Source organism: Toxotes jaculatrix, chromosome 12 (genome assembly GCF_017976425.1).
Source record: "Toxotes jaculatrix isolate fToxJac2 chromosome 12, fToxJac2.pri, whole genome shotgun sequence".
NCBI classification, from domain to species: Eukaryota; Metazoa; Chordata; class Actinopteri; family Toxotidae; genus Toxotes; species Toxotes jaculatrix.
In genome coordinates, this window is record NC_054405.1 from 26,025,731 (window position 1) to 26,050,481 (window position 24,751).

Sequence of the window (24,751 nt, forward strand, 5' to 3'; positions counted from 1 at the left end):
ACAGGTAGCTGTTTAAAAAAAGAAAAACCATCAGGCATTTTGATAACTCGGATTATCTTTCAGTTTGGATAGTTAAGGTCAGATTAGGGTATTATGTTTCAGTGTGTCCTCACAACTGAAGTAAGACAATGTGTGTGTCACAGGCCTACTGTATATAGAAGTGATTACTATGGAGGTCAAAGGTAGAGTGTGAGCAAGGAGGCATCTACAGCCGCCATGTTGGTGTGCTGGCCATGTCTTAGGCTCTGATGGCGTTTCTTCCTAGTAGATGCTGTATTTTAGTTTAATCAGAATCTGAATGTTTCAATCACCTTTTTATTTTTTTTATTTTATTTTATTTTATTTATTTTATTTTATTTTTTACTGTCTCCACATGTGCTTCCCTGCAAATTCTTTTAATCTCTTGATGAACCTTGTTATTACCTGGTGATAACTTCTCTAAGATCATCATAACTGATTAGGACTAAGACTTTGTTAATGACTTGCCTGTATTGTGATAGAACATTGATATTCTGATCTGGTTGTAAATGTGTTTCTGCTGTTGTTTTCTCCAGCAGTTATTCAGCCCATGGATGATGTTTTATCAATGCATTTAAAATCTGTTTTGGCATCTGAGATACATTTGTGATCACGTTTTTTTGAAATTGAGTAAAATCATTTTTAGCTCAGTAAGTTGTTAAGTTTTCCATCAGTAAATGATGGAGGTACACGGGCAGGTCTGATGTAGATGGATTGGTCAGCCCGTGTCCTGAGCATACTTGCATTGCACTGTGAAAACCTAATAGATGTGTCAAGTTCACCAGGTTGCACAATAATGATTAATTCGCTCCTTCTGAGTTACGTGATATTGATATACTTGAAGTTGAACACCTGAATCCAAACGCCGGAGAAACTGTCTGAACATATGCTGGTAACTGTGTTTTTTAAAAGAAATGGTATCTTCAAAAAATAAATAAATAAACAGGTTGAAGTCAAAGGATTTCTGTGTTTAATTCTTTGTCTTTTTTATTTAGCGCTCACATTTTGGCAGTAATTTGGTGTCATTAACGGGATTCAATTAGCCAGAACTTCTCCATTATATAGTGAATAAGGTCAAACAGAGTCGGTTCATATGACATAAGATGTGATACTGGAACAGTACTTTTTTTTTTACTGAGTTAAATGCTGTGTTTGACTGCAGGTTTGTGTAATAAATCAAATTCCACCGATGGGAACTGGCTGAGATTACTGCCGCTTTAACATTTGGAAGCTAATGTCTCAGAAATGATCTTTATCTTAACTTTGTTATCATCAAAGTATGCACTGCATAATATTTGATTTGTGAAGGCCAGAGTTAGCAGCTATGTTCCTCACATCATGTTACAGTAATGAGTTAATATTAAGTTAAATTAATCAAGTTTAAACTAAACACTTCATGTTTTTGTGTTGAAACTTGATTTAGTTTCAGCTTATTCTTATAAAGACTAAGTTTTAGAACAAGTGAGGGTCTTGTCCGACTCTCAGAGCGTTAACTTGAATATTGTATCTTGCATCATGATTTCTTTAACAATGAATGAGTCTCCTGAGAATAAAGCTGTGACTATTTAAAACTGCAGCACCGGGTGAAATCTTGCTTGCTGGATATTAACTGCCAACAAAGACACGAAGGAAAAGACAAAGCAGGTGTTAATGAAAAGCAGGTTTTCTGTAACAGATTTTGGTTAGTTGTAAAATACCTACTGTTATTGAGTGTATCAGTGATCTCTCACTCTCTCTTGTTGTTGCAGGTCGATGGAAAACTACACATTCAACAGCTTAATGCTCGAGGGGCTGAGTCTCTCAGAGCGCTCTGTCTATCCTGTCTTTCTCTTCCTCTTTTTCTCCTACATTTTTATAATGCTTGTCAATGCAGGCATTACATTTTTGATTTTCACTGACAGGAACCTTCACCAGCCCGTGTATCTCCTGTTCTGCAACCTGCCGCTCAACGACATTGTTGGAAATTCCATCATGGTGCCCCGGCTGCTGTCAGACATGTTGCGTCCTCCCTCTGAACGACTCATCAGTTATTATGAATGTGTGATTCAAGCTTTCACCACACACATGTTCGGCACCACTTCCCACACAGTGCTGATGATCATGGCCTTTGACAGATATGTGGCCATCTGTAATCCCCTGCGCTACACTGCCATAATGACCAACAGAATGGTGATGAAGCTGACAGTGTCTGCCTGGGGAGTGGCCTTTGTTTTGGTGGGGATTCTGCTCGGTCTGACCATACGGCTGAACCGGTGCAGGACTCTGATTATGAATCCTTACTGTGACAACGCCTCACTCTTTAAACTCTCCTGTGAGAGTGTGGTAATCAATAACATCTATGGCCTCACTTTCACTGTGGTGCTGCTCACAGCTTCTATAGGCAGCATGGTTCTCACCTACACTAAGATCACAGTGGTCTGTCTGACCAGTAAGAACAAGTCTCTGAACAGGAAAGCCCTGAAGACCTGCAGCACTCACCTGGTTGTGTATCTGATCATGCTGATCAGTGGATTTGTTGTCATCATCCTTCATCGCTTCCCTCAGTACTCAGACCACAGAAAGCTTTCTGCCATTCTGTTTCACATCATCCCCGGCAGCCTCAACCCCGTTATCTATGGCGTGCAGTCTGCAGAAATCTGCAGATCCTTGTCAAAATTATTCCAATCCAAACCAGTTACGCCTTTATTCTGAGCTGAACATTTTCAAGTTAGTACTTATTATACTAAATAGTTTGCCATTGTTAACTGTGCGTTGTTGTTTAAACCTTTTTGTTAAGTTGCTTGTTTGGCGAATTTGCAAAATTCTGTTTTGCATAATCCAGCCATATTATCTGTTTGCTTGCATTTTGCAGCTTTATGGGACCTGGGACTAACTGTGGGTCTCTTTGTGAGAGAAACAGCATACACAGTGGAGAGGCTGACTCCAGAAACACAATAAAATTGTTCACCTATTTTGTTTCTGTCACTGTGATGTATGAATATGTAAACTGCACAGAAATGTCAGTACTGAAACTGAGAGATACGATTGTTTGCTAGTTTAATAAGTAAGAAAATATCACAAAAGAGGCAAACGTAAATTTAATGGAGCCACTGAAAAGGTGAAATCCACAGTGTGCAATATTCATGTACACTGAACCATAAAGTTGGAATAATTTTGCTTTCAGATACATTCACCTTTTTATTCCTATTTATACACATTAGTAATCACACTGGAAGAGACTAATCAATAAAGATTTGAGAAGATATACACTTTATCTGTCAAGAATAAATCACATTGTAACAATCATTTCATGAGAAGAGGTAAAATATATTTTATTCCAACTTTATGGACAGCAGTGTAGTGTGACTCATCGAATTAGCTTTTCCACAGCAGGGGAAATTCTTTTGTTACAGCAGCTCAAAAGAAAAGAGTGAGTTACTGATAAAAATAAAACATACTATCACACATACAGATATAACCTGATGATAAAACACACATGGTGTCTGATTGCCCAGGGGTTTAACATAAGATCAGTAGGATGTTAAATGACCAGTGTTATTATATGATACTGTTAGAAACTGCTGTCGAGCTGCTGTGGTAGCGCTCCTTAGTATGACAAGCTGTAAACTCTGACAAACTGAGTCTACTCTCAAAATAATGTATCTACAAAATTAAGTGTGGAAATGTGACTGTGGCTAAACTACCTTTAAACCTCCTCCACTGCCGCCCAGCGTGGCTGACTCTGTGCCTGTCAGCAGGAAAAAAGTTCTGCACTAGGATTTAACAGCTGAACTGTGACCAGGCACACGTCTTTTTATTTCTCTGACTGTGAAATTAAAAAGTACATCTATAAATGACAGACCAGTATCTGACAAATTTAAAGGCCGAAGTTTACACTTCATCATGTCGCTATGATCTTTGTAGTACAGCCAGTTTCCAACATGACAAACAAAGCAAGGTGTTTTTCCATGTGTTTGCACCTGATGAGCTTGTTGAAAGTTTTCATCACCCACCTGAACATTATGTCATGTTTTCTCAGGCAGTGGTACAGACTTCCCCTCAGGACACTCAAGTACATAAAACCAACGTACGTGATTAAACTTTTCAGAGGAAGGAGGAGCCTCATCGAGACCGATGAACTGAAGGCAGAAAGGTAATCTGACAGCTTACTGACCAAACCCAACAGGACTTGTCTTTAGATGCGGCTCATTAAAGCTGGTGACTAAATGTAATGAGAAAACTTTGCATTTGTTTTGAGATGATTTTCTTCTCCTGACCAAAGAAAATTACTAGTGTGGCTCTGTGGTTTAGTTTTATGCCATCAACACCTGTTTATACACAGAATCAGTGCAATGTTGCATTGATTTCGGTTTCATGTTTGTCTCTCTTCTCTCTCTCTTCTCTCTCTCTCGTTTTATATCTGTGCAGCTCAGATGGAAAATTATACGTACAACAGCCTCACTCTTCAGCTTGAGGGGTTGAGGATCACCAAGACTAACAAGTACCCGATCTTTATTTTTCTGCTTTTCATCTACGTCTTCATCATAATTGCCAACGTGGGCCTTGTGGTTTTGATATGGACGGAGAAAAGCCTGCACCAGCCGATGTATCTCCTCTTCTGTAGCCTGTCCATCAATGACGTTATGGGGAACTCTCTCCTGGTTCCCCGGGTGCTCGTGGACATCCATTTGCCTCCTTCTGAGCGTCTCATTCACTACTATGAGTGTGTGATGCAGGCTTTTACCGCACACATGTTTGGCACCAATGCGCACACTGTGCTCATGATCATGGCCTTTGACAGATATGTGGCCATCTGCAACCCACTGCGCTACTCTACTATAATGACTGATAAAATGGTGATGAAGCTGACAGTGTCTGCCTGGGGAGTGGCCTTTGTTTTAGTCGGGATTCTGCTCGGTCTGACCATACGACTGAACCGATGCGGGACTTTTATCATGAATCCTTACTGTGACAATCCCTCCCTGTTTAAGCTCTCCTGTGAGAATGTGTTCATCAACAACGTCTATGGCCTCACTTTCACTGTGGTGCTGCTCACATCATCTATTGGCAGTATAATCCTCACTTATTGGAAAATCACTGCAGCCTGTCTGACTAGTAAGAGCAAATCTTTGAACAGCAAAGCCTTGAAGACCTGCAGCACTCATCTGTGCCTGTATCTGATCATGCTGGTCAGTGGGTTTGTGCCCATCGCCCTCCATCGTTTCCCTGAATATGCAGAGTACAGGAAGATTTCAGCTATTCTCTTTAATGTTGTTCCCGGCAGCCTCAACCCCGTCATCTACGGGCTGCAGTCCAAAGAAATACACAAGTGTTTGTCCAATATATTCCACCACAGAAAAGTTAAGCCATCGTTTTAATTTCTGATTCAGTTTTTTTTTTCATTCCCATCGGTGTGTTATTTCTATTATTTAAACTTATCATTATTATAATTAAGTATTACTAATACATCTGAAATGTTTTTTCTGCTTAGAATTTATTTTGTAAACTTTCATTATTCTAAAGAGGCTTTGAAATGTGAGAAAAATTAAGAGAAATTCATGCTTTAGGAATTCCCACGTATTTGTTTTTAATGTAATTAGATAATGGGCCGAAATATTTCCCACGTTCGACTTGTGTGCTTGATTAAAACCCATGAAAATTCAAAGACCAGAACTAAAATAATGTGGCACATTTCTGTCATGCAATACAGAACATGCTAATGAAATCCTAATACTATCATGAATATTTATTAAATAAAGATTGTTCTTGACCACCATGCATTTGAATGAAAATGAGTCCATTTCAGATCTTAACATCACTTTAATTAGTCTTTTGTACTGAATGGACTGTACCCTCGTTATTGTGCAAATGACCTAAACAATGCTAAAACATATATTTTTCATTTTTAGCATGAGGTTCATATCCTCAGCCGTGATGAATTTATTTTGGCACAGTTAAAGAGTCAGTTTGATTCCATTTTTATTGGCTGTGTATGTTTGAGCTATGAGAGGGAGGACACTAACATGCATTGACTTATCTAATACTGTATATATCATGTTATTGTAGGACATACATGAGCCAAGCATAAACCATGGTGTGTCCTTTCATAAACATTCTTCCCTGACCTCAGAGGAAAACATCATGAGGACGAGGAAAGATGTGATAAAGAATTCATAAAGATTTAGGGAAAAGAGTTAAACGAGGCTTTTTTAAACCAACTTTATGTAGAACACAGAGTAGATAAGTACAATAACAAACTCAGTGCCTGAAATTAGTTTTCTGTCCAACACAGAATCACATGTTTTGGACCTTGTTGGTTTTTTAATGAACTTGTTATGGACTGTTTTGGACCCGTTGGATTCTTTTTGTAGACTCATTGTCACGATCAGCCCTGTAGCTGCTCCTTTTGCTCTGGCTTTGGACTCTTGAGGACTCTTGGTTTCCTGAGTTTTGTTCAGTAATTCCTGTTTTACTTTGAAGCCCTGTTCCTTGTCTACTTCCTGTCTTTGTCTGGTTTCCCGCCTTGTTGATTGTCTGCCCCTCCCTAATGTGAGTCACCTGTTGCCAGTTTACCCCAGCGTATATACTTCTCACTGTTCCCCTGTCCCTTGGTCAGTTTGTCCATACTGTTGTCTTGCCTGAGTCTCCAGTCATCCCTGTGTTTGTCCCACAGCGGGTCGTTGTGGACCTGTCTGCACCTTTGTTCCTGCCTGTGTTTGATCCTCGTGTTCCTGTGAACTTACCTCCATTGGCTACAACTGTGACTTTGTTCGTTTTTCTTTGAGTTTGTGTTTCCAGTGTTTTTCCTCCTCTCTGGATGATTTTTAGTTTCCTGACCTCTGAATCTAGGTCAGCTGGACTGGTATCAGATTCTTGAAGATATTTCTCCTCTCATCCAAGAGGCCTCTTCAGTTCTGATTGACTGGTGGAGAGACCCAGGTTTTGAGCACTGTGCCAGGAACGTGGTGCTATCACATCATGGACGATGAACAAATTTTAGTTGTTTAATGCCAGAATGTGAGTCTTACAAGTAAAACATGAGATCCATGTAGGATGACATGGGAGCTGAACTTAGTGCAGCTGCTCTGCAGGTGAGCTGGACTGTGCTGCGACTGGGTGGAGAGTGTAATTAAATAATATATTTTTCAGAATCAGTCAAAGAACAGTAAAAATAGCTGTAACAATGTTGAATATATGAAAATTAAAAATATCTATAGTTAGTTGTACAATTATCTTTGACTTAGACAAAGCAAGAACTATAAGCCCATAAATACGTGCAGTCTGTTCCATTTCTTTCTTAAATCCAGTTTCAAACATGGTAAGTTGTAAGTAAGGTGTTTTTCCAGGTATTTCCACCTGATGATCTTTTGAAAGTTTGTATTTACCACCAGAACATTACGTAATGTTTTCTCAGGCGATGGTACATATTTCCCCTCAGGACATTCATGTGCATAAAACCAATGAACATGATTACACTGTATGGAGAAAGGAGACTGATGACAGAAAGGTGATCACAGTCAGTTTACTGACCTAACCCACCAGGTGTCTGCTCTTCTTTAGACGTTTTTGAATCGGTAACTGAAAGTACTAGAGTATATTAATTCATTCATTAATAATCTGTCACTTTTAAAATGCACCGTTCTTCATTACTGTTGAATACACTTTACTGTGAATACTTCTAAAAACAAAAAAGTTCATTTTCGTATTGTTTATGAGCATCATCTCAAAGGCTGTATTTTCCTCTTTCTCTTTGTGGAGATTTCTGTGAGTTTGTGTGTTATGAGTTTGTGTTACTCATGGTTTTCTGTTTTCTGGTTTTACTTCAGGAAAACCCGGATGGAAAATTATACGTACAACAGCCTCACTCTTCAGCTTGAGGGGTTGAGGATCACCAAGACTAACAAGTACCCGATCTTTATTTTTCTGCTTTTCATCTACGTCTTCATCATAATTGCCAACGTGGGCCTTGTGGTTTTGATATGGACGGAGAAAAGCCTGCACCAGCCAATGTATCTCCTCTTCTGTAGCCTGTCCATCAATGACGTTATGGGGAACTCTCTCCTGGTTCCCCGGGTGCTCGTGGACATCCATTTGCCTCCTTCTGAGCGTCTCATTCACTACTATGAGTGTGTGATGCAGGCTTTTACCGCACACATGTTTGGCACCAATGCGCACACTGTGCTCATGATCATGGCCTTTGACAGATATGTGGCCATCTGCAACCCACTGCGCTACTCTACTATAATGACTGATAAAATGGTGATGAAGCTGACAGTGTCTGCCTGGGGAGTGGCCTTTGTTTTAGTCGGGATTCTGCTCGGTCTGACCATACGACTGAACCGATGCGAGACTTTTATCATGAATCCTTACTGTGACAATCCCTCCCTGTTTAAGCTCTCCTGTGAGAATGTGTTCATCAACAACGTCTATGGCCTCACTTTCACTGTGGTGCTGCTCACATCATCTATTGGCAGTATAATCCTCACTTATTGGAAAATCACTGCAGCCTGTCTGACTAGTAAGAGCAAATCTTTGAACAGCAAAGCCTTGAAGACCTGCAGCACTCATCTGTGCCTGTATCTGATCATGTTGGCCAGTGGGTTGATCCTCATCGCCCTCCATCGTTTCCCTGAATATGCAGAGTACAGGAAGATTTCAGCTATTCTCTTTAATGTTGTTCCCGGCAGCCTCAACCCCGTCATCTACGGGCTGCAGTCCAAAGAAATACACAAGTGTTTGTCCAGTATATTCCAGCCCAGAAAATTTAAGCCGTCACTTTAATGTGTGGTGAAAATTGTGAATGAATGTATCTGTCTCTATTTTTATCTGATAGGTGCAAAAAAAAAGTCACTATGCAGTTGACAAGTGAGAAATCTAGCACTGGTCAAAGTGAATATGATGATAACCTTAATCACAATATTTAGCAGGTGTTTTAACATTTTTATGATAATTAGATGAAAAGTTTGCACAGAAAGGGAAAAACAGGACTGATACCTGTGACATTTGTTACAAAAGAAAACGTTTACTCAAAAAATGAAAAGAGAAATTTGGATGTTTGCACATTTTGATGGATTTTAGATTTCACTGAAGTTTTCTGTTTGTATGACTAAATTAAAGACCTTATGTTATTTTTCTTTTTTGTATTTTACTTGATCTTGATCTTCAAAATGCTAGGTAAAGAAAAAACAATTTTAAAAAATCATGTTGATTTCATCTTAAGTTATAGATAGTTGGCTAAAAGGTCATTAAAATGGATTTAAAGGTGTTTTTCCATGGTATAACTTATTGTGTTTATCTCATTTTTACTGTGCGCTTGTTTGATGGATCCCTATAAAAAAGAAACACTAAAAATCATTAGTTTATGAGAGACAGTTCTTAGATTTTGATCTTTGCCTTAGCAAAGTGCACACTACATTTATACATACACGTAACATAACTTCAACTGCATGTGAACTGCGGGAAAAATTTTACCTACTTTTTATGTAAATTATAAAATTTCAATGACTGCAGATGTTGAGCAAACCTCAAAAATGTCTAGAGACCTGCAAAGCACCAAAAACAGATTTACATTAAAAAATAATAATAATAATTGAGTAAAAACCGGCCTATCAGCAGCATGGCTGTATAGATGGTGGTGTCAGTCAGTCATTCCTGGACAATAAATCTTACGGATGTTGGTGATCCTCTGACTTTTCCTGAGGTTCCCACATGAGGTTCATGTTTGTGGTTTTGAGTGACATTCCTCATCCACGTTATGAACAGTTCCACACAAGCCAACATATCAATGTAGTAATACCACAGACACAAATGATTTCAGTCTGTGTTGGCTGTGTTTCATATGAGACACCACATATGAGACACCACATCCTCATACTGAATAAGCAAATTTGAATAGATCTGATCAGCAGCTGCCAGCTGGTCAATCCAGAAAGCTTACCTCTGTTCTGCAGGTCCGACCACCAAGGTGGGCTTTGTCACTCTGCCCAGATTTTGAGTCCACCTCTGCCATACCCTAACCTTAAACCAAGTCTTCACACTAAAATTTAATGATTTACTTTTTGGGGACTTAGTTTTTGTCCCCAGAGGGATGTCGAGTCCCCACAATGCGACTGTATATGTATGTCCCCACAACATCAGTGATACAAGTACACATACACACACACTCACACACACAGACACACACAAGCAATTAAAGTAGAGCAAAAGCTTCTTTAATTAATGTTTAATGAGGAGGTTAAACAAGACATTTGAAGCAGATGCTCGTTACCTTGTTGACAAAGACAATCATGTTTCAGCGTTTTCTTTGTTTAGAGTCACAAAGGTGAGTAAAATTATGTCCCTTTGGTGTTCATCTACTTTCTTGTGTACAATTTACACGTTTAATGCAAAGGATCTGATGCAACTTTGTGTAATTAAGGTTCCTTAGTCTCTCATTATAATCTGCATTATATTAAAAAAAAAAGGTTGGTTGATCTTGAAAAGGCAAAATGTGGACCTCCAGTGAAGTTCTGCCGACAGCGCAGAGCCAAGTCTGAGTCACATTTTCAAGTGAGATGATGACATCTTTTTAAATGTTTTGTAAGTCAAAGCCAGGTATTTGCACTTAAAGACAAATATGAAGAATTTTTATCTTGTGCAGAGGTTGAGGTTTTTAGACTTTTTTTTCATGCGGTCAAACTGAGCTCATGCACAGGTGAACTTATTCTGCACTTGTTTGTTGACAGCAGATTTATCTTCATCCACTCATCTATTCATCTGTCTTCCGAGGAGAGATGGAGCTTTTGCTGTTTGACATTTCACGGGGAAGCCCCAGAGGTCTGTGAGTGTTTGTGCTTTTCATTCTGTGTCAGTGAAGAACTGAACACGTCTGAGTTTATGTTATTTAGTAAATGTCTTATTATATAAAATGCAATGTTACAGTTAGTATTGAGTCTTAATCTGTTAATCCCTTGAAAATGATGTAGCACAACTGCCTTTTCAGGGATTTTGTTCTATCACAAAAATAATTGTTTTTCAGGGATTGAAGGCAATGATGCATTATATTCAAAATACCTTATTTTATTAGCAAATTATCTCAGAATTTTACACAAAGGCCTGATATTAACATTCACCTTAACCTTACATTAAAATGCCATAGCTGTATTTATGTGCTTGTACATCTATTCATGTACATTAATTTAAGTTCTTTAAAAAGGCTATGTTTTGTACATATATATACACTATAATATTTCACTACTAAGGTAATAAATCAGGGATGAACTGTGCAGCTGGAATGAAGCTTGTTTAAGGTGCTGGAGCTTAAAATCTACTCGAGCTGAGAGTGAAAGAAGCATCCACACCTTTGCATTTTGTTCTAAATTCACCTCAGTTCATAATACTTCATTTTTCATGTGCAGATCCTGAACCCTTGTGTTTTCGTGACACTAGTTTTACTTCCTTGTTGTTTTCAGGATCCTATAGACTCCTCTGCTGTAAAAGTAATTAGTCTTTGTAAAATCAGCCAGTTTTAAAATGTTTTCTTTTGTGTTGAAGTAGTGATCCTTCCCTTTGCAACAAGCTGAACCTGAAAATTTGATGAAGGTACCAAAGTACAGAAATTACCAGAAAGTATTTTTATTACTCAAGGAAACAAGGAAATATGTTTTTATGTTACATGGGATTTTATGTTATATGTTAATGGAACCATGGAAAAGTCCACCATTCAGCCACAACATTAAAACCAGTTACTAGTTTTAATGTTGTGTTATTTATGTTTGTGGTCTGTTAGACTATGAGGAGAAATCTGATGAGATGTGTGCAGATATACAGGCAGCTGGACACACTGCTGTAAATCTCCAGTAAACAGACTACAAACTTCACTGATGTGTGATTTCCTGTATCAGATTTATGAAATTTGTTTTTTTATTTAATTCACAATAATGTTTACATATAATCTAAATTTAGAAAAAAATAATTATGTGTCAAGCTGACAAAACACTGTTGAGTTTCACAGCCAATAAAAAAGACCCTGCGGTCTCCTGGGCTCCACACAGATTCGGTGTAGCCACTGTAAACCTGTTCCCTCTGCTGTGACTGACTCAGACTGAGGGGAGGATCTCTACACAGAGGAATTACTTCAAACAGAACCTTTATATGTGCATGTGAACATGTGTCTTCAGTCAGACTGGACCAATCAGAGCAGGATTAACAGCGTCTGATACAGACATAGAAAAATACATTTAAAATATATTATACAAGAAAATGTTAAATGTTTCAGCTCTTTGGGCAAATTATTTATTTATTTTCTGTACATACTATATTTTCCCATATAGTAGGCTACGGTAGATTTGATATGAATTTTGTGATTCATTCATTCATCCATTCATGCTCTACATTTTTACATTTCTTAGGTTCACCTGGATAAAACTAATCCTCCTTCATGAAAGTTATAAAGTTGAGTTTTTACTTTTTTTCGAGACATGTTGATTCAACTTTCTGGTCATTTTGGAGGCTGCAGTTTGCTTTTGAACTGTTTTGTGTGATAGCTGTTTCTATTATTTTGTCCATCCCATTTATAGATAGTCGGCTAAATAACAGAAGCACCTCTCTGTATAATGCAGTACAGTTCAGCAGCAGTACAAACTACATCCTCCAAATATCCTCCAATACAAACAGAACATTGGAGCCTTCATGAAGGAGAACTGATATGAAGAGTCAGAGTGAGAACAAACTGCTTGTATGTTCTTTTTTCCTGTAGATTTTCACTGTCACTCAACATTGACGTCTGTCTTACCTTTTTTTTCCCCAGATTTAAACCTGCCATTATCCACCAGCCGCAGATCCAGCTCTGTGAACGACACCTGGGAGCCTGATGGGGTCAGCTTCTTCATCATTCAGGGTCTCGCCAGCCTGGGTGAGGAAAAATTGATCCTCTTTGTCTTCCTGTTGCTGGGTTACATCATCATCCTGGGAGGAAACAGCATGATCATCTTGGTGGTAAAAACACAAAGTCGTCCATCTTATGACAGTTTTATCGGTTCTGCCTCAATCTGACAGAGATCACACTCATCATCACACTGTCCTGTATCTTTCAGACCTTGACTGATCCAAAGCTCACCTCTCCCATGTACTTCTTCCTCTGCAACCTCTCGTTTGTGGACATGGTCTACACCACCACCACCATCCCCAACATGCTGTCCGGCTTCCTAAAAGACGTGACAACCATCTCTGTGGCAGGCTGCTTCCTCCAGATGTTTTTTTTTATTCAGCTGGCTGTTACTGGCCGTGCCATCCTGACCGTCATGGCATACGATCGCTACCTGGCCATCTGCAACCCTCTGCGCTACACCGCTGTCATGACCCGACCCGTTCAGGTGCGCCTCCTCGCGGGAGCCTGGGGATTCAGCACCATCTGCACGCTGCCGGCCACTGTCATGGCCTTGCAGCGGCCCTACTGTGGCCCAAATGTGGTGCGGCATGGTTGGTGCGACGTGTCGTCTGTAAGGCAGCTGGTGTGCGCTGACACCTCAGTGGATAACATCGTGTCTCTTTGGTTTGCCCTGGTGGCGCTGCTGACCACAGGAGTCCTCATCCTCACCTCCTACGTCCTCATCAGTGTTTCCATATCGAGGATGGGTGTGGGTCAGCGGCTGAAGGCCTTCAGCACATGTGCTGCTCATCTGACTGTGGTGTCCATCTCTTACAGCTCGGCTTCCTTTGTGTACATTTCCTATCGAGTGGCAAACTTTTCACCAGAGGTACGAGAGTCTCATTTACAGCACTGTGTTTACATATTTAGATTCTTCTCCATCATCAGTCCTGACGGGAAGCATGATGGTCTGATGCTCCCTGCAGCAGATGGTTTACTTTTAGTGATCCTGACCTGTGCACACTACTGTATGACCACAAAACATAACGCTTAAGGTCCTGTCCTCACTGTCGAAAAATCTGAAGGTTCGTTTATGACCAAAAGGTATTAAACAAAAACATTAGGAATCATGTTAGTGCTGCACTGAAATCTCAGGAGCACGAGCATTCACAGCAAATTTCATGGTCATCGAGTGTTTTACAGCAGACTGTCCACCCCGTGGTCAGTAAAGCATCGTTTGTGCTTTTCTTTTAGGTTCGTATCATTGTGTCTGTGCTGTACTCAGCTCTGACTCCTTTCCTGAACCCGATGATCTACAGTCTGAGGAACAAGGAGCTGCGAGAGGCCATGAGAAGGACTCTGAACCGGTTCAGACCTGCTGCTGTTTCAGCTGCCAAGGACGTGAGCACCGTGTCCTGACTGACAGAGAAAGACTGTCTCTCCGCTGCCTGTCATTTACAAGAACTTGTCTTTTTGAACTGTAACATGTAAGCTCAGCTTTCGATTTACTAACTAACTCATACACAGAACCCGTTATGTTCACATAATCACATTAAGCTTGTTAATGATCATTTTAAATATAAATGTGTTGATTAAAGATCATTTCTGATTGGAGGACTGTTTTTCCCACACACGAATGACTAACATTAAATTAACATGTTTGAATGTTGTATTTCCTACTTTCATTTGTCCAGTGTTTTATCCACCTTCTACCTACTGTTTTTCACTTCCACAGGGAAATGTGCTGCACAGCATTTCTCTGACAGTATAGTTACAGATTACACGTCGGATTAAGACATTTCACTGATACAATGAGCTTATAAAAACATTCTGAACCAGTGTTTTCCAACCTGTTTGACTCGTGATCTCTTGTCATGTTTGAGATGTTTCTGAGTCAGGTTCACTGGGTGTCGCTCACAGGGTGTCGTCGCTCTCTTTGAGGGGCCTGTGGCACATATACCATAATCTACTCCAAGTAGATTACGTAGACATAAAAATAAAATAAATTTTTGACACCTTTAAAACATTTTTATTAAAAGCACATTATTCAGACAGTATAAGGAACCTTCTGTGATCCCGTCTGCATAAAACCCATCAGAACAGAGCTTTAATCAACGCGTGCAGCAGGAAGTTTAATACTTCTGGGAAACAGATTGTTGCGTTGAATAATCATTCCCCTGCAACAAAGCGAGCTTTAGCATGAAATGTTATCATGTTCCAAATGTGTCAACATGTCCCATAAATAATGAAATATGAGAAAATGAAATTTGATTATAAGCTCAAAGAAAAGCTTCAAATTAAAAAAGAATTAATTGAATATAATTTAAATCTAATGATTGTTTCATTTAACTTGTAAACTACAGGTTTGCACCTGTAAACATCTGAAATTCTAATTCTGCCAAAAACGTTCAAATTTAAATTCAGCTCCGTCTCAAATAAAAAGCTTCAGGTGAGAATCAGTTTGTACCTGTGGAGGAGGAGAGTGGCAGGAACTCGAGGTCCTCCACTGACCTTTGCATCAGGGTTGTGTTCATTTACAGGAGTTATTTAGGGAAAGTTTAACCCCTGTGATACTTCAACCATCCATGACTTTCCTCTTGTGAAACACGCTGACGATCTTCTGTCTGAGGTCTTTACACTGCAGCCCGTAGATGATGGGGTTCAGGGCCGGGGGAACGACGTGGAACATGACGGACGCCACTTTCCCGCTGTCCGCCCACTCAGGGTGACGGTGCATGATCATGGGGGTGAAGGATGATACCAGCATGATGATGTACACGGCCAGGTGGGTGGCACAGGTCTGCAGCGCTTTGTTGTTCAGCACCTTGTTCTTGCTGCTCAGACACACGACGCCGATCCTCAGGTAGGTGAGCGTGACGCTGCCGAGGGAGGAGCCCAGGATGACCACGGCGCTGCCGAGGCCGTAGATGTGGTTGATGAGAAGGTTCTGGCAGGAGAGCTTGAACAAGGAGGCGTTGTCACAGAATGGGTTGATTATAACCCTCCTGCAGCGCGACAGGCGGATGGCGAGGCCCAGGAGGATCGCGACAGAGATGAAGGCTGCCACCCAGGCCCCCACCGACAGCTTCACCACCATCCTGCTGGTCATGATGGTGACGTAACGCAGGGGGTTGCAGATGGCCACGTACCGGTCGAAGGCCATGATCATCAGCACTGTGTGAGACGTGCCTGCATGGAAGTGAGCACAGAAAGCCTGAACGACACAGTCGATGTAATGGATGTACCGCTCTGTGACCGGAGTGAAGACGTCGCTCAGCAGGCGGGGAATGATGGCCGTCGCCCCAAAGGCATCATTGATGCTCATGTTGCAGAAGAGCAGGTACATGGGCTGATGGAGGCTCCTCTCCACGGTGATCAGGACCACCAGGCCGATGTTGGACACCATGATGAGCGTGTAGATGAAGACGAGGAGGACAAAGGCGGGAATGGAGGACTGAGGGGTGACCTTTAACCCTTCGATGGATAAAATATCTGCACTGAAAGTTTCATTCTCCATACTGCAGAGGGAGGCTCCTGGACCACACAGAGAACTCAGTCAGGACACAGGGTAATTTGTGTAATAAGAGAAACTTGTTGTTTCATGCAGATCGTTGGTATAGAGAATAAATGAATAGTGGTAGAGTAGTTGTGTACACAAATCTTAAATATTTCTCTGCAACTTTAAATATTTGTGACTAAGCAACAGTCAAAGTTGGGAAAGAGTTTGGGAAAAAAAAAACAGCCTCGGTTATTTAATATGATGAATTTTTAAGGGTGAAGGTGTGAGAGAAAAAAATTCCATTTAAATTCACTTCACTTTGATCATTGTTCACATTTGGACGACAGTTGATGAACGGCCAGTTCTCCAGCTCAGAGGTTATTAACTGTTTTAGAGGTGAGCGCAGTTCAGGATGTTGCTTCAGTGAAAAGAAAGAAACGCACCACAACCTACTGTTTAGTCTCACCCGTTGCCCTGGAAACAAAAATATCATTTCAGTGAATCATTCAGACAGAAATGCTGAAATATTTTGCCTGAAACCTGAGAAACAGGTCACAACTTCATGTAACTCAAAACATATGATTCATGTTTCATATTTATTTTATTTCATTCATCTTTAGATCACACTGTTAAATCTGCGTAGTGAAAAAAAGTGATTTCACAGACTCCACTTTCCTCTGTTTACAGGAAACTGACTTTCACTCACTTCTGTTTTTCATCACACTGACACTCACACTGTGTGTGTTTGTGTGTGTGTGTGTGTGTGTGTCTCAGATTTACCTCTGCTGACGTGAACCTCCTCCAGCCCGACTACACCTGGACTCACATACGGCTCTTATAAGCTGAGCTCGTACTCCAATGTGGGTTGTGTTGCTAAAGAGTGCGTCACCAGGCAACTGTTGCTGTCAGGTTTGCATCAGCATCATCATGCATGTTGTCAGTATCTGAGTCAACTTGCTGTTCGGTTTTCAGGGTTTTGATGTTCCGATCCGTTGGTCAGTTGTTTTGTGGATCTGACTTCAGGTTGTAAAACACTCGGGTTCATTAAAGTAAACAAAGACCAATGGAAAAAAACACATTAAAGTCGTGATTCTTGAAGCTGCTTTAATCAACACTTCTCTGGAAAGAATGTATGAAGTGATAAAGTCTCTCAGCTCTCATAGCATCGTGTTCAGCTGCATCTGTTTCCAGAGAAACATCTGTAAACAGCCTCTGTCCTCTGAGCAGCAAACAGCAGACAGACTCAGTCAGAGCAGCTGCAGGAGGTTTGACTCGGACTGGCCCACAAATCTTATCTGGAAACCCACCATCACATAAAGTCCATGTCTCACTCCACAAGAAAGAAACAGGAGTAAACAGTCGTGTTTGCTGCTGTCGCTTCCTGCTTCCTGTGTTTCAAATGTCCAGGATCATACACAGAGAAATGAGTCAGCACTGGCTCAGTTATCAGTGATCACTGATCTGAGATCTGTAACACACACGTTTTTCATCTCTGGTCATGTGATGTGAACAGATGTTTCCTGTTTTCAGATGAATTAAAACATGTCCAGGCGTGTAAATCAGCAAAGCTCCAAAATGATTGACAGGCCACTTATTTCAGGGGCTGAGATCAGACAGCAGCTAAATCTGTGGTTCAGTTCTCATCATGTGACCAGATCAGACTCTGAATGAATGTGAACGTGTCCTTTGAATGTTCAGCTTCACAGAATTACAGAACGGGTAAAATAACATTTAAAAGCAGGTTTTAAAAAAGGAAATTCATGACAAAGACGCTGAGAAAAACTGTTTTATTACAAATTTCAGTAAGTGACATTTACTTATCACAATTATTTACATGAAAAGCAGTCACCTGACCTCTGTCACAGCCAGTGTGTTCCTCGTAAACATGATGAAAATCTTCTGTCTGACCGCTTTGATCTGCAGTCCGTAGATCACAGCGTTCATAGCAGGAGGAACCACATGGAACATGATGGATGCCAGTTTCCTCTGGTCTGATAACTCAGGGAAACGATGGAGGATGATGATGATGGAGCCTGACACGAACATGATGATGTACACGGCCAGGTGGGTGGCACAGGTCTGCAGCGCCCGGCTGTTCAGCACCTTGTTCTTGCTGCTCAGACACACCATGGCGATCCTCAGGTAGGTGAGCGTGACGCTGCCGAGGGAGGAGCCCAGCAGCACCACCGTGTAGCCGAGGCCGTAGATGTTGTTGATGAGGACGCTCTCGCAGGAGAGCTTGAACAGGGAGGCGTTGTCGCAGAACGGGTTGAATATAATCCACCTGCAGCGCGACAGGCGGACACTGAGGCCCACGAGGATCAGCACCATAAACAGAGAGATGACCCAGGCCCACACCGACAGCTTCACCACCATCCTGTTGGTCATGATGGCGGCGTAACGCAGCGGGTTGCAGATGGCCACGTACCGGTCGAAGGCCATGACCATCAGCACCGTGTGAGTGGCGCTTGCATGAAAGTGAGCACAGAAAGCCTGAACGACACAGTCGATGTAGCTGATGTACCGATCTGTCTCTGGAATAAAGACGTCGCTCAGCAGGCGGGGAATGATGGTGGTCGCCCCGAAGACATCATTGATGCTCATGTTGCAGAAGAGCAGGTACATGGGCTGATGGAGGCTCCTCTCCACGGTGATCAGGACCACCAGGCCGATGTTGGACATCATGATGAAGACATAGATGAGCAGGAGGAGGACAAAGGCGGGAATGGAGGACTGAGGGGTGACCTTTAACCCCTCCAGGAGCAGGACATCTGTCTGGTTCTCCATAGTGCAGAGAATCAGTTTATGCCTAATGAGGATGAGAAGGGAAAAAGGATATGAATAGAATTTAATGCCCAGAACAGACACAGTGACATCAGAGGAGAGCTGCTCAGAGAAATGAAATATATTTTTAATTTTACACAACAATGTGCTCATTAGCTTCACAATATAAGATTTAGTGACAGAAAACGTGTCATTTACTATGAGAAAACTCCTTCTCATCTCATTACAAATGACACAAACAGATATGAAATCAAACTGAAAACATGATGTTCAACAACACAAACATTTCAAATTAGAAAAAGGTGAAAATCATATTTATAGCTTCAATTAAAAATCACTCCTCATTTAACAAATCTTTTTTCACTGCTGGTCTGAAGCGACTGTGTGAGAGCAGTTTGAATTTAGTCTCATACCCAGCGGCTTTAAAATGGAGAAAGCAACTTGTGTTTTCGTTTTATTAATGTTCATCAGATTCTCTTAGAAAATATTGTTAGTTTGCACAAAATGAAGATAATAAAAATATTTTCTCTGTGTCCAGTATCAGTCTGAATGACCGCAACAGTAAACTGTAGAATCATGAATAATTCAGTCAGCTCTAATTTGTTCTCCTCTTTCAAAATAAAAAAAGAAGGAAAAGAAAAAGGTGCTGATCAGTTTTGTAAAACTGCCAAAAAGTCTGAAATTAAATCTGCAGCCTTTTACTGCTCAGATCACAGCTCAGACATTAACGCAGTACTTCAGATAAAATGATGATAAGAAAACTTCATTTCTGATGTAGGACAGTGTGTCTCATACTCACCTCCGCTGACATGAACCTCCTCCACTCAGACCTGAGGCAGGCTGGAGCTTTATAAACCCAGTCAGTGGCCCCTGGTGCTCACATCTCATCCCTGAGCTCTGATCAGCTTGTCACCATGCAACTGTTGTCAATCTTAGCATCTACAGCACTGTGTTTCCTGGTGGTGGTTTGTGGTTGTGTGTTGCACTTTCGCACCCTTTGTCTAAGCACGCTTGAGAAAAATCTATAATGTAGATCTGGACTTTGAAGATTCACTGCATTAAAATATGGAGCTATGCAAATATTTGTTTCTGCCACCATCTCCAAACAGCAGAAGTTTGAACAACCAACGGGAGAAAGAATCTCAGGATTCTTTCTCCCGTTGTGGACATGTGGATGATCGTGGCCTCAGACACAGCCACATCGAAAATAACACCCCTGTTCAAAATAAGGGACTGGCTTTAATTATCAGGACACAGAACAGATGATGAGATCAAACTGGAAAAGTCACAAAAGTTTAATTTTCATTTTTGAAATGGTAATTACAGCAAAATTCATACTTCAATAAGAATTGCTTAAATAATTAATTAAATAATTAATTTGACATATTTTACATGATACTAATATTTTGATGCATCAGTCTAAATGTTGAATGGTTGTTTTCAGAATGGGGGAAAAAGCAGACTCTTAGGAACCACCGTTGGTTTCCATCACTGGCCGTGGCCGTTGAACAGTTTCTATGACATCATCAGGGGCTGCTTTCTGAACTCTTCCGGTGTGTGGACTCTTTGTTCAGCCTCTTGGTGAGTTTTAGTATTTGTTTGCACTGTGTCTCTGTCCATGTTTGCACCTGTGCTCATGTCCTGGACAGGGGCGGCTGGCTAACAGTGATCGATAGTGCGCCGCCCACCTTCACCCACACGAAAAACATAAGAGTTTATTTTGCCGTTCCAAGTCTGAACATCACTGTCCAATCAGCAGCCTGGACATCACTGTCCAATCAGCAGCCTGGACAGCATTATCCAATCAGCAGCCCCTTGGCGCTCTCATAGACTTACATGTTAATTTTTTTTTTCAAACTGTAGACCCTGTGATGAATTTCTATGAGCTCCGGGGGGGGCGTGCCCCAACGTACTTTCGTCATACGCACTGATGAGGTTACGTGCGCATACGCATCGCGTTCACGTTCAAGATCGACATGGCTAGCATTACAACTCAACGGAGCAACTCCATCTGTCGTCGGAGCAATCAGGATAAATTGGCTATCAAAGAATCAGGAGCACCCAGACCAAATTTAAATTTTAAATATCAAGCAGGAAAAGCTACAGCCGCGGATTTTCACGGAGCTGTATGATCGGAAAACGTGGCTAGCAGGATGCTAAGTAGCTAACGCGCTGTTCTGCTACACCTGCCCTCTGATTCACCCGGATGGAAACACAGACACCGACACGCACCATCTCTCGGTGAAGGAGAGAAAACATGAAACATCGAAGATGCATATGGACAGCTGCCTGAAACTTTGGTCTTTGGAAGAGTTAGCGTCGCCACACAGTTGGATGAGAGCTACATGATAGCTGTGTGTCGTCACAACGATGAGGTGAGTAAGAACCGCCATTTTCTAGGCCGCCATATTGACTATGTCAGACTCTGTGGCGTGTTTGAGTTAGCCTCGGAGGCAACGATGTGAAATCGAGGGGTCCAGCGACCGCGGACCGATTGTTCGCGGACTGGTTGATTTAGTGGCGTCGCTGGACGCGGTGTCTGAGGAGCGGCCTGTTATTGATCTCTGTAAATGTTGAACTGTAGTTGTATTGATTGGACATCGCCAGCTGAATATCTCTGTATATACTGAATATGCTCTGTGATGATTTGGTTTTAGTATAATTTGATTTGATTTTCAATATGGTCATTCTCTTACGTGTGTTGCCATGGTTACTGTGATGATGACTGCATATAGAGTAAATAGTCAACATTGATTTCATTCATCGAAACAATAGCTGCACCTAAAATAAAGTGTTGTCAGATGGAGACAGTGGGATTGTTGTGATTTATTGTAAAGCAGAAAATACAAATGAGTCAAACCAGTAGATGACAGTGAATCTGCTGATGGTCACAGTGGAAGTGTTTCATCGTAGAACCAAAAATAATTGTACATAAGAAATTAACTATGAACGTGATGTAGCTGTACAAAAATATTGTACAGTATGTACAATTCATGTCTGATGCTGCCATGTAGCTGGTGGTTGAACAGGAAAGGTAACAAGGAAAACCAAATTATACAATGCAGTGTAATATTGTACAGTGACTTTAGTTGGTTTACCCATTGAACAGGCATCTTAGCCATCATCACAACAACTGCCCCTGCTGAGAGATTTGTCAGGAGCTGCCGCTGTAAGATTTTCAAACAAACACAGAATCTTACACTGAGCTGAAATCATCGTTTCCAGCCACTGATCAGTAAGAAAGAGTTTTGTGCACATGAGCTAAATGTTTTACCACACAGGGATTAATAGGCACCAGAGTGGGGGCAGCAGTTGTTCCTCTGCTAAAATATGTTCAGTATGTTGTTTACGCATCTTGTGCCAAAGCACTGAGGTTTTCCACAGTCCTCTGATCATACTACGTCTCATTTTACATCTATTAGAGCTACTTTATTGTTGTGGAGCACGGCTGAAATCCTCTGTCTGACCTCTTTAATTTGCAGCCCGTAGATAACAGCGTTGAGAGCAGGCAGAGCAACATGTCCCAGGACAGACGCCACCTTCCTGTGATCTGACAGCTGAGGGAAACGGTGCAGGATGACAATGATGAAGGCCGACACCAGGAGCAGGCTGTACACAGTCAGGTGGGTGGCACAGGTCTGCAGCGCTTTGCTGTTCAGCACCTTGTTTTTACTGTTCACACACACTGCAGTGATTTTCAGGTAGGTGAGCGTGACGCTGCAGATGGAGGAGCCCAGCAGCACCACCGTGTAGCCGAGGCCGTAGATGTTGTTGATGAGGACGCTCTCACAGGAGAGCTTGAACAGGGAGGCGTTGTCGCAGAACAGGTTCGATATGACCCGTCTGCAGCGCGACAGGCGGACACTGAGGCCCACGAGGATCAGCACCAACAGGAAGGCTGTTCCCCAGGCTGCAACCGACAGCTTCACCACCATCCTGCCGGTCATGATGGTGGCGTAACGCAGGGGGTTGCAGATGGCCACGTACCGATCGAAGGCCATGATCATGAGCACCGTGTGAGAGGCGCTTGCATGGAGGTGAACGCAGAAGGCCTGAATGACACAGTCCATGTAGTGAATGAAGCGCTCTGAGTTTGTTAATAAAAGATCTCTGAGAACATGAGGAATAATTATCGTGGCCCCGAAGGCATCATTGATGCTCATGTTGCAGAGGAGCAGGTACATGGGCTGGTGGAGGCTCCTGCTCCTAAAGATCAGGACCACCAGGCCGATGTTGGACACCATGATGAAGACGTAGATGAGGTGGAGGAGGATGAAGGCAGGGATGGAGGACTGAGGGGTGACCTTTAACCCCTCCAGGATTAGGACATCGACAGTGAAAGTCTGGTTCTCCATGATTCATCTGTCACATAAGAATGAAGACTTCAGTAAAGATGAGAAGTGAATCACACAGTTACAGAATAACAAGATTTCCTGATCAACCTCTTAGTAAACAGCCTGAACCAAAGTTTCCACAGTTAATCCAAACATTTCCACATCACAGCGACACTGACTCTGTGAATCTGAATCTTTCAGAGGAGCATTGTACATTTGAACACAGTGTTTCTCACTTAAAATGACACTTAAAGCAGTGTTTCCTGTGGATCAGTGTGGAGGCAGAAACTGATCTGAAACAAACACACTCACACACACAAGCTGCTGACTCAGCAATACCTGTCCGCATTAGCTCACATGTTAATGATCCTGATGATGACTACAAGTCAAAGAACTTCCAGACATTTGTAAGAGCAGTCAAACAAGCGTTCACTGTAAAAAAGGCTTTTTAGATTTTCTGCATAGCCGTGAGTCTGACGTGTGGTTTCTGAGGAGCAGCTTTCATCCTTCATCTTCACTGAGCTCTTTGTAAAGTGCTACAGAAAGAAAGGATCCATCTGTAGCTTTGCTCTTCCTGCTCTTTACAAAGCACAGCTCCACAAAGCTGAGGTACAATCACACCAACACATTCATCGGCCGCAGACGGTTCAGTACCTGTGTGTGTCTGCATGAACCACCCTCCACCCCAGAGCAGAGCGGAGACAGTTCACACTTTTATTTAGTGCATCAGCAGCCTTCAGCCGCAGCATCACATCCTGTCAGGTCAGCCGTCGCTTGGCAACCAGTGACTCAGCATCAAGCATTAACTGTGTCTCCTGTTATAGAACCCTCAAAAAAAACCATAATAGATCATAATAGATTATGATGTGCTGTGATATGAAGCATGATGGTGCTTTACTTCATGTTGGGATAAAATATGACTCCCCCCTCAGAAAGGTCCCTCTCTGCCGGCAGGTTCGAACCCACAGCCTTCCTGCTCTGAGGTGACGCCACGTCACTGACATCATGAGATGATGTTCGTGGGGATTTTAATACTTGTTGTCAAAACAAACATTTATGAATCTTGAAAAACTTAAGGATTTAAAATGTTATTGACATATATGACACATATATTCTATCATTGTGGAAATATTTGGAAATTTATTTTGAAACAGCCACGATCCTCTGTCTGACCTCTTTAATTTGCAGCCCGTAGATAACAGCGTTGAGAGCAGGCAGAGCAACATGTCCCAGGACAGACGCCACCTTCCTGTGATCTGACAGCTGAGGGAAACGGTGCAGGATGACGAT

General features: G+C 41.7%; 7 protein-coding genes across 7 annotated transcripts; 4 read left to right on the top strand and 3 right to left on the bottom strand.

The window, feature by feature from the left end:
* Positions 1-1,755: 1,755 nt before the first annotated feature.
* Positions 1,756-2,709, top strand: LOC121190676 (olfactory receptor 52N5-like). Its single transcript, XM_041051604.1, has one exon. The coding sequence runs from the start codon at positions 1,771-1,773 to the stop codon at positions 2,707-2,709; it is 939 nt and encodes a 312-aa protein (XP_040907538.1). The 5' UTR covers positions 1,756-1,770.
* A 1,721-nt stretch (positions 2,710-4,430) lies between these two features.
* On the top strand, positions 4,431-5,375 carry LOC121190307 (olfactory receptor 52N2-like). The gene has a single exon (XM_041050935.1). It carries the CDS (start codon positions 4,431-4,433, stop codon positions 5,373-5,375), a length of 945 nt encoding a protein of 314 aa, XP_040906869.1.
* Positions 5,376-7,833: 2,458 nt separating this feature from the next.
* LOC121190675 (putative olfactory receptor 52P1) lies at positions 7,834-8,778 on the top strand. Its single transcript, XM_041051602.1, has one exon. The coding sequence runs from the start codon at positions 7,834-7,836 to the stop codon at positions 8,776-8,778; it is 945 nt and encodes a 314-aa protein (XP_040907536.1).
* A 3,904-nt stretch (positions 8,779-12,682) lies between these two features.
* Positions 12,683-14,263, top strand: or6at1 (odorant receptor, family 6, subfamily AT, member 1). Its single transcript, XM_041050936.1, has 4 exons — positions 12,683-12,695; positions 12,785-12,972; positions 13,071-13,733; positions 14,099-14,263. The coding sequence occupies exons 1-4, from the start codon at positions 12,683-12,685 to the stop codon at positions 14,261-14,263; spliced, it is 1,029 nt and encodes a 342-aa protein (XP_040906870.1).
* A 1,156-nt stretch (positions 14,264-15,419) lies between these two features.
* On the bottom strand, positions 15,420-16,367 carry LOC121190309 (olfactory receptor 5B17-like). The gene has a single exon (XM_041050937.1). It carries the CDS (start codon positions 16,359-16,361, stop codon positions 15,420-15,422), a length of 942 nt encoding a protein of 313 aa, XP_040906871.1. The 5' UTR covers positions 16,362-16,367.
* Positions 16,368-18,188: 1,821 nt separating this feature from the next.
* On the bottom strand, positions 18,189-19,130 carry LOC121190310 (putative gustatory receptor clone PTE03). Its single transcript, XM_041050938.1, has one exon. It carries the CDS (start codon positions 19,128-19,130, stop codon positions 18,189-18,191), a length of 942 nt encoding a protein of 313 aa, XP_040906872.1.
* Positions 19,131-22,531: 3,401 nt separating this feature from the next.
* Positions 22,532-23,482, bottom strand: LOC121190311 (olfactory receptor 52N5-like). Its single transcript, XM_041050939.1, has one exon. The coding sequence runs from the start codon at positions 23,480-23,482 to the stop codon at positions 22,532-22,534; it is 951 nt and encodes a 316-aa protein (XP_040906873.1).
* Positions 23,483-24,751: the final 1,269 nt, after the last annotated feature.